Here is a 15,859-nt window from a genome sequence, read left to right on the forward strand (position 1 = left end):
GCTCTGTGCAAAGAGAACATCCATTTTGAGTACTGGGATATCTCTTCTCTCCAAGAAAATGTAAGAACCTCCTAAATCCTTCTCTTATGCAGGAACTAAATTGTGAACTGTACACTCACCAGTTGATTCTGGTAGGCAGTGACTGCCGTAAAAACTGTTTCTGGAAAGATGAAAGTTCTAAATTCTTCAGACTTCAGGTTGAGCAATGAGGCTGTGTGGTCTTTCTTCTTAATGATGTGCACCCTTGGCTGGTACTTATGCATTGAGTTCAAAATTATCTACAACAAAAAGATGGCAAGTACTGAATTTTACATACTTATACTGCTAAACAGGCGAAATTACAGTGAGGCAAGAACGAACCAAATAGTCTACAATTTCAAAGTCAATTTTAAGATACGGATCTACCCTTTCCAGCCTTAAGGCAAATCATTTTCACAAGATCCTGCAGAGTCATTGTTGTGAATCACATTTTACCAAAACAACTGCAAACCACACAGGTTGTTTCAAGTGTCCTTTCTAAAACGGTAGGGGGAGGGGTCATCTGAAGGATAAGTTTCACCTATTTTTAAAAATAGTCTTTTAAATACTTCTGGTTTGCTAGTCAAGTTAGACCAAAGGATGCAAGTCTAAATTTTCTAGAATAAGAAATCATATATTCTAAAAGGCCAGACTATTATTTATGGAGAAAAAAATAAAAGAGTTTAGAAAAGCAGTGTGGTGTTAGACAGACTTGGGTTAAAATTTTGAATCTGTCAGTTTCTAGTGCTTTAATCCTGAGCCAAGTAATCTCATCTCCCCAGTTCCTAGTTTTCTCACATGCAAAAACAGTACTAACCTCATAGGGCTGGCACACAGGAAACAGGAAGTGCTCAGTAAATGTGAACTGTATTATTAGTAGTAATAGAAGGAGTATTTATGACAGCTTCCTTGATTTCTAACTTCCAGTTATTAAACCAAACTTGAATAATGATAGCCATCTTCCATTCTGTAGCCAGTAAAAGTTGCCAAGTACTCAGAAATCATAAACACACCCTCGTTAACAAGGCAGCCAAGAGATAGTATTTTTCATATATCTTTTAAATAAAATATAAAAGCTAGCCATTATGCATCAGGGCAATAAAATTCAATTTCAGATAGAAAAGGTTTCTCACATCTTCCCTCCTGCCATTCAGACAGCTATCTAAGTCTGCAAAAGTTGGGGGTATGTCTTTCTGGGGATAAGAGGGCTCACATTGTATGCCCTCCTCTCCAAGGAGCTAGCAGAGAGCGCAACTCTCAGGTGACATCACACGATAAACAGCCTGGCAGGACCAATGGCACTCTGCTGGTTGCTGCTGCTAGTCATGCAACTGATGGCTCCCTGGCTTTCTTGGCTAACCTGGGTGTGGGGCATGAGTGTTTCTGCCAATTGACTTTAGCAGAGTTGAATACTAGTCACTGTGGGATAACTGATATATAATCGCTCGCTCTCTATGCTGAGGTGTAAGGCAACCTAAAGTTACAGGGTTTCAACTGCAATTGAATTTTGAACATGCTGCCTTTTTATGATCTCAAACTGGAACAGGAATAACTGAAACAAAGGAGATCTTTAAATGAATCAAAATAATGTTTTTGAATGATAATATGATCTCTTTGTCTAATGCATTTATTCCAAGGATTTCAAGCAATTGATCCTCAGCCAAATGCTTGAATAAAGTTGAAGTAACAAAACCAAATATTTTCCTCCTATCACTAAAATAAGAAAAAAATTAACATTCATCATATATTCTACTAAGATAGGAAGAATTTTCACATCATACCCAGTCACCCATACATACACATACCAAAATGGAATATGCCCTAAGCTTTAAATAAGCTTCTTCTTCCGCCAGTTCTACCACCTGAATGTTAATTTCCTTTGGGGAAGGTTACTGGACAGACTCAGACACCAGACTGAGCCTCTAAGACCCCAGGGCTCCTTGACTCTCTGCTCAAGCCCTCCTGTGACTTGAGGACTAAGGAACACTAATAGAAATGTAGACTCTGCTTCACTCAAGAAATAATTCTTGAGAATAAAAAAGTTTCCTTTTCTGAAACTAAAACTGCATCTGTAAGAGAGGCTTCTTCAGAACCTATTCAAAGAAGTTAGCTTAACAACACAGGATCTAAAAATCTTTCCTTGTATTAATAGTTTTCAGAATACACTAATTCTGGTGATAAAGGGTTATATTAAATATAATTTTTTGGGGGGACAGGGTCTTGCTCTGTCACCCAGGCTGACTTGCAGTGGCACAATCACAACTCGCTGTAGCCTCGACCTCCCAGGCCCAAGTGATCCTCCCACCTCAGCCACCCAAGTGGCTGGGACTAGAAGTGCATGCCACCACATCCAGCTAATTTTTTGTTTTGTTTCGTTTTCATAGAGATAGGATCTCTCTACATTGCTCTGGCTGGTTTCAAACTCCGTGGTTCAAGCAATCTTCCCAGTTCAACCTCTAAAGTGCTGGGATTACAGTGTGAGCCACCGTGCCTGACCAGTATAAAAGTTTTAAATCTAAAATGCATATAAGCAACCATCTAAGACTAACCAGTTTTTTAAAGGTATAATCTTGGTATATCCAGGCTAGACCCTAGAGCTTCTGAAATCTAGTTTAGAGCTATTACTACCCAATGAAGCTGATGCTAAAAGAAAAGCATTTCAATTATGGACAACTGATCTCAAAATGGCTCTCAAGTATTTTTGGAAAGACTCAAATAATTCCTCTAAAAATTTCATATATAGAAAATTCTAGAATCGTAAAAGAATTTCATTTATCCCTGCAAAAATTTCCATTAAAGTTCAAGAAATTTTAATATAAATGACGTTAAGAATGATCACTGACCTACAAAAAATCACTCCATACTTCATAAATTTTAACCCGTAAAAAAAAATTTATAAGTGGAAGCATATTTTAAAAAAAGAAAAGAAAATTATGCCAATAACCTTAAAGATAAAGATCAACTTTCTTTTTCAACACATAAAAAAACAGAAGCATATTAAGCTACTTCCAATATCCCAACAGCACCACCAGCAGAGTCCTGAGTTAAGTGGCTACCCTGACTTGGTTTTAATAAACACGGTCTCCTGTGGGCAGAGGGGTAGTGCTAGCGCCTAAAGTGATTTATTTGGTTCCAGGTCTAATCCAACCATTTGAAACCAAACCTGGAACTTTCTTATTGTCTACTTATGACCATCTTTGTTGAGAAGGTCTTCAAACACTTCCTCTAAATTGCACAGATTTGATCCTTACACATTGTATATATGTATTCAAATATCACATGTACCCCATAAATACGTACAATTATTATGTATCAATTAAAAATTATTAAAAGAAGAAAAAATTATGGAAGTTTATCTAAAGTTCTCTTAGCATAAAATCTAAGACAGAATTTTTATGTGAATCTTTATTTAAAAGCATGAAGTAACATCCCAGCAGTGCCTTAAAAAGGCATTTTATCAAATATGTAAGGACCTGCATCAATGACTATTTGTTCTATTAAACTACTGATAAGAACACAGAGTTAATTTTTCTTTTTTCCACATTCATAAACTTTATACTGACACAAAATCAAATTGTTTTGTTTTTAATACAGGGCTTCTTTATGCTTTAATATTCATGAAACTCTCCAAAAAAAAAAAAGGTTACATAATGAGTAAACAGCACTTTCCCAAACTGATCTGGACATAAAATCCTTTTGTTATTTCATCTATATGTTCTATAGAACACACTTTGGGAAACCCCCATCAGAGGTCCTAGCCCTATTCTCTTTAGGTTTTATTATCTGATATGCGGCTGACAGAAATTAGATGCTTAACCCAACAACAGGCTATAGTAGCCTCCAAAAAATGTATATACCCTTAGTTTACTTGGCTCTGGTGGTACAGCAATTTCAGAAGCCTAGGAGTTCCACGGGACAGAAGATCCCTGACCCTCTTGCATAGAAATGGCATACGGCATAGCATCCCTGTAAATGACCTATTAACAAAATCAGTCAAAGTCCCCTGAAGAACACATAAATGTTCCCATAAAATGACTCAGAGATAGAAGGTGGGAAGGGGAGAGGGAAGGCAGGAAGGGACTCAGAGAGAGACAGTTTTGTGTGACTTGTCCATTCCATCTCAGGGAACCTGCACAGTCCAAAGCACGGTACTTACATGGCCATGTTGATCCAGTTCATTGTTGGTGAGTTTCACCTTTTCAAAAGACACCATCTGTTTGAGTAGTTGTTCCCCAGTGAAAGGAGAATCTGGGTGCACATAGAGCCTAAGAAAGTTAGGAGAAAACTATTGAGACTTTTTTAAAAAGTCTGTCTCTGTGGGTTATAAAATGTTCTAATTCTAAGGGAACACATAAACCATGTATAAGTGGTAAATTTTACCGCCCCATATATGTCAAATTTATTACTGTTGCAATGTCAAAACAACTCTAAAATGTCTAATGTATTTCTTCATGTACCAATTATCTAAATGAGATAATACTTAACAAATTTTCTATTAAAAGCTGAGCAAGCCATTTTTTAAAGGGGTGTGTGTGTGTGTGTTCATCTATCTAGTCCACTACTGGTCTGCTTCGATCAAACGCAGTATCTTCTTTTTGAAAGTGCTTTCAAAAGAAAAACTAGCTTACACTAATTGCATAAGTTCCTATTATAAACGTCTCTTAAATAACAATGAAAACGTAAATAATTTAAACGAGAAAATAATTTTAGAGAATCTATTTATTTAAACTTGAAGGTTTAAAGTTTGTGTTCTTAGTAAATACAAGACGGAGTAATTTTAATATAGGGACATGGAGAACTTCCAGTAGTCCAGAGGCCAGCTGGCATTCTGTTCTTCCTGTTACATTAAACACTACCACTTTCACCATTATCTGTTTATGTGCTCACTGAATGAGAGTTAAAACAAGCTAGACACACTTCACATTATTCAATTTATTTATTTATAAACAGTGCAAGCCAAAAAAAGCTCTCACTTGGATGGGAAAAATTTGTTTATCATTTATTGATCAGTTGCTACATGCAAGGCAATCTTTTACTCACTCACAGTTAAATGCAGGTCACTTTTTCTACCTGTGATAATCGACTTAAATGCAGCTCTTTGTAAGTCCCCATCCTGGTATCTTCTTGACTTAAGTCTTTCTGAAGTCAGAGAGAGACTACAGAACTAATGAGGGGGAAGCAAAATCCTTGATTTTATAGGACAAATTACTTTATCCACGTAACAGGTTATTTACACCTAAATTTTATATAGGATCCTTATAACTACAATTAAACATAAATATTTTTACTAGGGCAAAAGCAAGGGATAGAAGTCATAAAATCTTCTTTGTACTATTCATGTAAAGAACAAGAAATCTGTGCCATGGTTTGTCATACAGAAGACTAAGAATAGAAGAATTCTATACAAATGCTTAAACTCACAAAGTCCGCCAGGAGCAATGCACAAAAAGGTTGACAGCACCAAAGATTCTTACCAGACCTACAGAGAAACTGTAAAGGCTTCAGGCATTTGCCTGCCTGTTAATTCCACTGTTTTTAGGAGGAGTGCTCACAGTTGCCTTTCAATTATTCTTTGATAACACAATCACTTTTCAAGTACCATCCTTCCAAGACTATAGCTTTATAGGTGCAGTTGTTTTACTGATCAGAACCACATTCCTCCCTCTAAAAAAATTCAACATTATTTAAAGTCTTAAAGTTGATGAAATGTTCCCTCTTTAAGGATCACATTTACCATGTTATAGCTATTAATAAAATATTAATGTATTTAAATATTATGTGCTTTAAAGAAAAGGAGATGTCCTATATGAAAATGTAACATTATTTTAGATTGTAAGTAATATCTTGCTTATTATTACAATCAATTGATATTGTCAAGCATTATTTCTTCTGATTAGGAATGACTGACCAATGAACTTCAGCCTGAAATAAAACGCTTCAAAGTCCTAAAACCATGGGAAATTTTTGTCATCAGTACAAAAATTATCAACTCCCAAGTTCTTTGCTTTTCTCTTATGGAGACAGATAAATAGCAAACTATTTATTTTAATAATAATAAATAGTTGCTAAATTATCTATAATATTTTTATCCCATAAGCTAAACATTTTTATTTAATATCAATCTAAAAAAGCTGAACTAGGATGAATGAAAAAAATATACAGGAAGCCCCTCCTCTCAAGTCCCCCAGGGACTTAAAATTCCAGCAATAGCTTAAACATGCTTCAGTTAAGATAGTGTATTGGTACACACTTTTCTTCTCCAACCAGAGCAGATTAGTAACATAAACAGGGCATGTCATATTTCCAAAGTCCTGCTGGCCTGCATCAGCTCCCCATACCTTCAGATAGGAAGAAAATGTATGTTTAATAAGAGTGATTAACTTCTTAGAGGAAAGACTGGAAGGCAAAAAAAAAAAAAAAAAAAAAGGAGGGTTTGCTTATACAAAATGGTTAGGAATCTGCTAAAATACTCTCTCCGGTTTAAAATGATATTGAAAAGTTTGGAAGGAAGCTCAAGAATAATAGTAAACTATTTAATAGTAAATAGAAAAGAACACTAATTTTATTAATTTTAATATCTATTATAAACTGGTGAATCTTACTCAACTAAAAAAAAAAACCCAGCAGCAATTGTTTTTTAGATTTTCTTAGTCTTGACAGTTATTTAATATACTGATTTGAAAGGGCTGGGAAGACGCCCTTTCTAGTCTCTTCCGAGAATGGAAAACTCTGAGAGATTGCTTTTAATCTCTTTTCTAGTGCACTTAGCATATGATAAGCTCAATAATACAATAAACTACTAATTAAGCTGAATATTCTATCTGAACCATATGTGTAATTGTCTGTTGATTCTCTGTCTTGACTATGACTCCAGACTAGACACAAAGTACCAGCCGTAATTTAACAGTTCCCTAATCTGTACATTTAAATAAATTCTTAGCTCTGATATAAACTTTCAATCAATCACAAAAAGTCATTAAACAACAAAAATTACTCATTAAACATAAACAACAAAAATTAGTCATTAAAGAAAAGTTATGAAGCTGGGTTTTAAAATCCCAAATATAAAGTCAGCAAATATGTTTTGTTTTGTATTAAAGTAGGCAGTTACATTCCTGTAACTTCATCTATTATTCTTCATATAAGCAAGTGTATGTTTTCCTGTTAGAATGCTCATTTGGTTAAAACAATAATAGTAAAGGTTTGCATGTGCTTTTTTAAGGATGGTACTCCTGGAAAAACTGTATTAGCAATGAATTTCACAAGAGTAAATATGCATGATCCCTAATAAGTTAACTGAGGAATGTTTCATGTAAAAGAACCTGTTATTGAATTACATTCATCCGCTAAAATTATAAAGGGAGAAAATAAAACTTAGCTTTTTTTTTTTTAACTTAAAAATCTCTGAACCTTTATTGGTCAAAAACAACTGAATGTTACCTAAATGGTGTTTATTATATGCAGTTATAACTATATGATTAACAAATACTATAAGCAACCATTTTACTAACATACACTCTTCTAAAAAGAATTTTAGGACAACCATTTCATCAGTAGGTTTATTCACTCTGGTTTTAAGCAGCAATTAGAGGATGTCTATATTTATATTTATATTTATACAAAACGGGTCCACATTTCTAACTGAAATTTAAGAAAAACTTTGAAATGAATTGCTGCCTAACGAAACATAAACTTAAAGGTAGTGTTTTCTCTATGCACAAACTACCTTTCTCAGAGCCTAGCCCATATTTTGTGTAGTCAATCCTGGAGTGTCCAGGCTTGGAATGCTCTCTTGCCAGAGCCCGTTGCTTTAAAAACACACTTGCTTAAAATTCACACAAGCCAGAAACATTCTGACAGAAGTGTTAACAATTTTCTCGGTGAAAAATCCGGAGGCACGAACCTGGCTGGCAACGGCGGGTCGGCTTTGCCAGCCACCAGCCAGGAGGACCGGTGGTAGGCGTAGCGGTACCTCTTGTTGTCCACAGGGACGATGTCCATCAGGACTATGTACTTGGCCTCAGGATCCACCCCCGAAAAGGACACCCGGATGGTCGGAAACATCCTCCTGACAGAGAGAGACAGAGAATGGGCCCTGTTTATGCTGCCTAATAAACTGGCCTGAATTAGGAAGAGAGGAAGGGAGGGAGGGAAAGGGTCTGACTCCCCTCTCTATCCGGTCCACAAACCCCTCTTTTGTTTTGTTTACAGCCTCAGAGAAGTGAATACAGAGACAGGGTTTTCTTCCAAGCCTAGATAATCTTAAGAGTCACCTTTGCAAGTGTTAATTGCTAGGTGAAAAGGTGTGGGTGGAGGTGGGGGTATGTTTTAACACCAGAAGGTCTGTGATTAGGGAAAACCCTATTCATTTTAACGATCAAGCACTTTAAGTGTCCAAGGAACCGACGTCCCTGGAGCTGGCCCAGTCACACAACTTACCCGCATCCCAGCCAGAAAACTCTGCTCTTGCAAAACAAAAGCCAAAAGCCAAGGTTTCTGGGAAGGATTTCTCAGAGACCCTGCAGGTATTTTCTGCAGTCCCAAGAGCTAGAGCCACCAAGTTTTGCCGGCCTCTGCCCCATCCCAACCTCCCTGCAGCCCTGCAGCTTCCTGCCTGACCAAAGCCCGCCCGGCTCTGGCGCCAAGAGGCCCCGAGCAGTGCTCCTTCCTACAGGGAATTTTATCGTTTCAAATTTCATTCTTCCGCCCAGGTTTTAATTTCAGTCTTTAATGGGAGCTGGCAGCTTTTGCAAATTGAGGCTGATAAAAGGGAAGCTACTCACCTATCTAGAAGCATCCAGCAGCTCACCAGGCACCCCTGGCACAAATTCCTCCTCCTTCCAGATCCCGACCCTCCACCCACCAAACCTTCTCCTGCTCCAGGGAAAGCAGACCACACCCTTCAGGCTTAGTGTGCCTCCCTGGTCCCTGTGCCCTTCTCAACAAAGGCAGGGTGGAACTTCCCATGACCAAATCCTGAGAACGCAAATGACTAGACATCCTGTAGCTCTTAATGCAAGCTGGTGGAAAGAAGCTGCCCTGGAGCTCAGCTGTCTCTCTGCTCCACGACCAGCCAGCTCTCATCCAGTTCCTGGAAGCACCCTCAGCTCCCCAGGGAGTGTCCTGACTCTCTACCCCCAACCGCCAAGTCCCAACTACCTGCCAGACTTGGTGATGATCATCTCGGTGCCCAGCTCATGGAATTTGTCCCAAAGCTCCTTGGTTTCCAGGCTGCAAGCGATTTTGGCCATTTCCTCACTGGGGATGATGGGGGTGGTGGGGATCAGCGGCTCAGTGCACAGAGAGGAGGAAGACGGGCTGCTGCCACCGCCTCCACCAAACTCCCCGTGAGCATCCAGGCTGGTCAGCTCACCCAGAGGCTGGGCACAGGACGACTTCTCCACAAATTGCTCTGGAGGCAAAGAGAATTGTGAATGACAGCTGACACTGTTCAACAAGGAACGATCTGGAAAGAACAGCATAACCAAAATGGTCACTTGGATTTGACTCAGGAAAAGTTAAGCTCAGAAACTCCAAGCAGGGCTCCAGGAATGACCTATCACTGTATACTGTATAAAATTACCTGGGATTCCCACAGAGTAGCATGCCCAGTGTTTCCTGACCAAATTGGTGAGTTCTAGAATGACTACTTGTCTCCACCAGTACTGCAAGCGACTTTGGGAAACAAAAATGTAAGAGAGGAAGAAGGGAAAGGTGATGATCATGAGGGAAAGGTGATGAGCATGAAGGATGCAAAGCAAATACTCCTATTGTCATCTCTCCCAAATTCTGAACTTTGTAGCTCATGGAACTGATGCCAGTCCTGCCTCTTTGACAACCAGGAGAAATTTTTCTCCATGGAGAGACCAAAGGAGCAAAGAGATCAGCACCTTCCTCACTTGGAGAGGAACTTTCCCTTCCTTCCTGGAGCCCTCTCTCCATAAGAGAAAAGGAAAGGAGGATAGGAGGGTGAAAGAAAAATGGGGAATGTTTAGTCACTTCACCTCTGTGCCTGACTTTCAGTTTTGTAAGCTTTATGATGAGAGTTAGAACATTTTTGTAATATTCCTCCCAGCCCGAGATCTTATGAAAGATGTTAGCGTACAACTTGCTAAATCACAGGAGCAGGTTCTGTGGGCCATTTTCAGAAGAGGCTTAGAAGAATTACTTGAGGGGTGATGTATAAAATTTTTCTGTCTCCCAAAAAGGTCCTAGAAGTGAGGAAAACCACCTCAAACCCAAGCCAGCAGTGTATTAAAGTGAGAAGAATGCTCCGCCATCCACCACCAGGCTGGAATACTGCTGCCTGTGAACCAAACATTCTCCCCCACAGCTGATAAGGGCCTCGGACTACACCAGTCACTTTGATGGAATACAGGGAGACTTTTGTAATTGTCCCAATTATCTTCCATCCCTTAAAAAAGAAACTACTTGAATTTGCAATGTGAAGTTGATCTCTTAAGAGTCCTCAAGAAATCAAAGCCAGTTCTAAATGTATGTATGTGCATGTATATGATGTGTGTCGGCATATGGGACACGCACAGATCATAAGGTGTTTTATTTCCTACACATCTTTGCATGAAGCAAACAGGAAACAGAATGGTTTTACTTTTACTTCTCATGCAATGATAATCCAACCAATGAAAATGTTTTAACTTAAGAATAATCAAATTAACTGCCATCCTGATTTTTTTCAGATGAAAGAAAGGAAACCATACCATAACAAAATCTTATTTTCTACTAATATTTTCAGAAATACATTCACATAATGTCTTCGGAGAGAATTAAGAAGTAGTCTTAACGATTTTTTTTTTTTTTTTTTTTTTTTTTTTTTGCTGACAACTGAAAGAGGCAAACTCCCTAAGCCACAGACTGACCAATGCATCAGGATGGGAAATAGGAAAGGAAGAAAACGAAATAGAAATGATTCAGCGGACTGAAGCTGTTCTTTTAAATAGACTTTGCATGTTTAAATGGGCAATCCTGGGACACACTGGAATCCCCCTCCCCACTCTATAGTTTGCTTCAACAAAAGTCCCACATTCTCTCTTAACAGAACTTTTAGGTGTTTTTCTTGCTGGAGTCCTTGGCTTGCAGTCACCTCTGTTGAACTGGCCAGTGTAAGGAACAAGAACACCAGTTCTTTCAGAGCCCATCTCAAAAGCCAGGAGAGGGATACGCATTTTATAGACTAGTGCCTACGTGTGTGTGGGCATGGGGGTGGCGTTGGAGTTGTCAGCTGGGCATGGCTTTAAAGTTCAAGAGTCACAAACTTCGATATAAGGTGGTTTTTCTCAGAAAAATAAAGAGAGAAGGAAGTAATGTTGAAATGACAGTGCAGCTGGGCCTGGCATGTTTCCCAATTTGCTGTCTACACTTCTGTCAGGAATTGTCACCTGAAATCCTCTTTTCCTGCTATGTAACAAACTGAGATATTTACAAAGTATTCAGGGGCCCCTAAACAGCAATGCATAATGTTGAGAAGTCGCACAATATAACTTTGAAATTGTTAGTTATATTTTTCTGAACAATTGGAGTTTGTTTGATTGATTGTCTCCATTCTTTGGCAGGTTTATATTTAGATGGGAGGTCAGTGGGAAGAACCAGGGGAAGGGAGTGAAAACTTGGAAGACAGATTTTTTACTTTTATTTTTTTGACATTCTGTTTTCTAGAAATCTACTAGTTTCTTTTTCCTTGGTTTCAAGTAGCTACAGGAATTTTACTTCTCTCTTTATGCCCAAGCACCTTATTTTTTATCTCGAATACTTCCTTTTCTTCATGTTATCATTATTTTGGATGTGATATGTTAAAGTATTGGGAAGGACAGAGAGAAGAAAAGAAAAATTGGGGATGGTTAAAAAAGAAAAACTAAGTTTGCTATCTGATTTTCACATTGTAGGGATACCAGATGATCAGGCTGTGTAATAATTATTTCCTGAGGATCCATGAGGCAATGATGAGAATGCTTTTTTTTCTCTGAGTTGTAAAGAGATTTTTAAATATTTACCTTGGGCTGGTTCTCTTCCATGTAATTCACTAGTGTTAAGAAAAACATAATTCCTATTCTCCCTTTACTCCTAACCTAGTGTCTTCTATAAATGGTAAAGGTTGTTAAACAAACAATATAACTAAAAGTAGAGAAATGTGAGAAATGGTTACTGGTTAGTGTTTTTGCCAACCTCAACTGAAAATGACGAGTTATAAAATGATGTCTTGGTGATAAGTATAGAGCTTCAGTGAATAAAATGGTTCGTGCAGGGAGAACTGGCTTTTTCTGCTTTACAGTGGCTTCAAAGAGCTTGCTTTGTTTTGTCTATTCAAGTCAGAGGAAAACCAAAATTAAACTGGTTTCTTATGAAGTCGTTTAGCGTCTCCCTGGTTTCAAACGCACAAGCAGGTGTTACATGCACAGTAACTCCTGTTGAGCCTTAAAAGCAGTTTTATTATTATTTTTCCTTGAATGTTTTTATGCCAACGAACATACACACATACCATACGTCCGATCTGATATATGGATTCTAGAAACTGGGGAGCCCGACGGGCCCAGATATAAGATGCACACCCATAGCATTCAACAGACTGGAGCCTCCAAAGAAAACCTGGACCCAAAAGAAAAAAATCTCCCACCCGCGATGTATGGCTCATGATTTGAGCATCAGACGCTGCTGCGAGCCGCCTGCAGCCAGGGGACAGGGGCAGAGACGGATGCGCAGCACCCCAAGTCCTCGGCGGACAGCCGGGTAGCCCAACTTACCCAGGGGTTTGATTGTGTTCTCCGTCGCCTCCTTCTCCTTAGAGCCGCCGCTCGACATGAGTGCGGCAATGGAGAAGGCGTTGGCCCGGGAGGAGAGTTGGGGCTTGGGCGATGCCGTGAACTCCATGATCCCCAGCACGCGGTCCTGGCCAGGGACTGGGTCGTCCGAACTGCCGTCCAGATTCCCCAAGGGAGACAAAGACCCGAAACACAGCGCAAAGTTTCCGAGACCAGTTACAGCGGGGCCAGGGACTCCAGAAGTGTCAGCTCCAATCTCTCCAGAGCTGCACACTGGCCTCTATCCCCCACCGCAAAGCCCCAGAGCCGCAGAGACTTCGAGGGCAGCCGGAGAGGAGAGGGCCCACCCAGCACTACAGCGGGTGCGCACGCCCCGGGGCGCTCGGCAGGACGACAGTCTGCACAGCCCAAAGGCGGAAACAAGCATCAACTGCACAAAGTCCTGGGGTCCTGGAGCATTCCCTCCGTGTCCTTCCTCTCTCTGGGGCTGGGGACAGCCGGGATGTCTCAGGCTAAGGTAGCCACCAGCCGAGCGCGGCTGCTAGGGCGCGAGCGAGGGGAGCGCGGCGCGGAGCCACCGACACTGAGCGCTGGCGCTTGCTGCCCTGCGCCTTAATTTGCTGGCGGCGGCGATCCCGGAGGCCCGCAGCCAGTCAGCGCAGTTACACGTCACCGCTTCCTGATTCCGCCGCCGGGGGCGGGGCCGCGGGCCGGGTGCTGAAGACGCGCCTAGGGCGCGGCGTCCGCGTGGCCTGTAGCCCCTGCTGTACCGTAGCCCCGCACAGGTTCAGAGAAAAGGGTGCCTCCACTAGGCTGACGCAGCGGCCATGGACACCCCCGCCCGGTCTCGCAGCCCCGGGCGGGAGGGCGGTGCGCGCTGTCGGGAGAGGACCCATCATCGCGGCCTAACGCCCGCGATCCGGGCATGGCCCAGTTGGGGAAGCTATGACCAGACCAGAGGAAGCCTCGGGAGTTCTCGCTTTTTCCATTCTTTTTCTTACCTGCGCTCAAAGTTCCAAAAAAAAGTAGGGAAGCGCTCACTAGAGCGGAATCCGGCGCCTCTAAACCGGCGCCAACTGGCCAGGTCCATACTCGGGGCAGATCCGAGGGCTGGGACTCTCGTTCGATGGTCCCAAATTTGATCTCCTTGACAGTGGGGCTGAGCAAATGCAGCCCTGAGAAAGATAAGCTTAGCGAGAGCTGCGAGCATTTGGCAAAGGATGCTGCTCTCAGAACCGTTGCTTCTGCTCCTCACCAGTGCGTCTCTAACCTGGGGCTCCTCTTTTCCCTAGAGGGACCCTGGAAAATGGGGCGGCTGCCGAAAGGAAGGCGAAGGTCAGGGCGCGGAGCCCTACAGTGACCACGCGACGCGCCGTGGGAGAGTGCGAACCTTATGGTAGCGCCCGGACTAAGCGGACACGGACCCCTCTGGTTTTACAAAGGCGGCTGTGACCAGGACTTCCCACGGCCTTGTTGGAGGGCGTCCTATTAGCCCTACTCAGCCTGAATAACTCAAATTCTCTGAATTCGCAGGGTAATCCGCTTCGCTTGGAGCCGTGTAAACTCAGGCTGACATACACACTCAAGCTGTACCATGTAAATATTTGTTCTCTTTTCCAGCCAGTTGGTCTGGCTATTAGAAGCCTCTTCGTGGATCTTAATAATAATAATAATAATTTTTAAAACCCCAACTTTTCACTGCATCACCCCTTACTCCTGAAATAAATTTGTGGGGGAAAAACGGCAAGTTAAAATAGCAGTCGAAAAAGTTTGTGTGAACAAAATGACATCTGGAAGAGTCGTGATTTCAGCCTGTCTTGGTCATCGTGTATCAATAGTTTTTAACAAGGTGCTGGATGAAGGTGACTAAAAAATGCATCCTGATATCACTATAGAAGTTCGAAGTGTCGATTTATAAATGTTTGGGGAAATTCGTAAAACCATAGACTTTGGTGCTGGAAGGAATTTACGCTGTCGTCTAGCCGGTCTCCAGGTGCGTTTGAGAGAGAAAAACAGGGCCCGACGTGGCAGAGCGCGCATCTCCCCCCAGTCCACTTCAGCGGCTAAAAGCAGATGGAAGGGCAGGACTCACACTCCGGGCCCCACCCTGATCAGTCCCTGGCCCTGCAGCTGTGGCTGGGCTGTTAGCTGAAGAGCCAAAGTAGAGTTAACGACGGCTGGCAAGCAGAGGGCTTTCAGATTAAACCGCAGGATGCGTCTGAGGATCCGTTTCTATTCTTGAATTTTTTGCTGGTTTTGGACAACCCAGACCCAATCCAGACCCCTTTTTTGGTTATTAAAGTCCCCCACCCCAACCCGTCTCTCCCCAGACACACCTTCTCAATGTAAGTGACATTTCTTTGTATTGAGTGGAAGGAGCACACTGATTCCTTTCCTATAGCAAATGCTTAGGATTTGTCCAGAAAGAAAGATTTCCCTCAAGAAGTGGGGATTTGGGGAGGTCGGGGGATGTTATGGTTAGTCTAGACCTTTATACATGCTTCAACAGGGCGTGACAAACCTTGTTAGCTGAATTTAGTTTTCAAAAACTTGCCGCAAAAGTATACTTCATTAAAAAAAACCTTGCGATTGTTTTTCTATACAGAGGAAAACTGTGTCCTTTCTTAATTACCTTAATGATTCTGACTGGAATCTGAATAATACCATGAGAGGAACATTTTCAGAAAATTTGATGAAGCAAGGGGAAAACTGAATTGCCATGAATCTGTTTCCTCCTTCTTTCCAAGTGCCTACGCGGCCTTAGCCCAGCTCTGTCTCTTGTGTGCAGGAACCCCCGACTGCTCATCCTACTACAGGTAAAACACTATACAAGAAAAGATGAGTGATCTTTAGGGGGCAGGCGGCAAACGAGAGGTATTGAAAAGGCCACTTTAAACAAATCCGGGTGACCCGTTTGGGGATCTCTAGGCTATGCATCTTGTTGGTGTTGAAACCTCGGCAGTAAAACATATGCTGCAACATTATTATCGGGAGCACACTCTCCCTCCTCCTAGATTTATTGCCTTTGCAAATCAATATGATGCCATAAAACGGGGAACCGGTTCTGG

General features: G+C 41.5%; 1 protein-coding gene across 1 annotated transcript in view; it reads right to left on the minus strand.

Annotated features, from left to right (window-relative positions):
• Window positions 1–13,427, minus strand: part of TBX20 (T-box transcription factor 20) — a 52,587-nt gene extending 39,160 nt beyond the window's left edge. Inside the window, exons 1-5 of the mRNA XM_050785483.1 lie at window positions 12,774–13,427; window positions 9,178–9,430; window positions 7,922–8,086; window positions 4,175–4,283; window positions 120–278 (exon numbers count right to left, since the gene is read on the minus strand). Of these exons, the coding sequence (XP_050641440.1) occupies window positions 120–278; window positions 4,175–4,283; window positions 7,922–8,086; window positions 9,178–9,430; window positions 12,774–12,900 (813 nt within the window). The 5' untranslated portion in view covers window positions 12,901–13,427. The remainder of the gene's footprint in view (window positions 1–119; window positions 279–4,174; window positions 4,284–7,921; window positions 8,087–9,177; window positions 9,431–12,773) is intronic.
• Between the last annotated feature and the right edge of the window lie 2,432 nt (window positions 13,428–15,859).

This window comes from Macaca thibetana, chromosome 3 (genome assembly GCF_024542745.1).
Source record: "Macaca thibetana thibetana isolate TM-01 chromosome 3, ASM2454274v1, whole genome shotgun sequence".
Taxonomy (NCBI): domain Eukaryota; kingdom Metazoa; phylum Chordata; class Mammalia; order Primates; family Cercopithecidae; genus Macaca; species Macaca thibetana.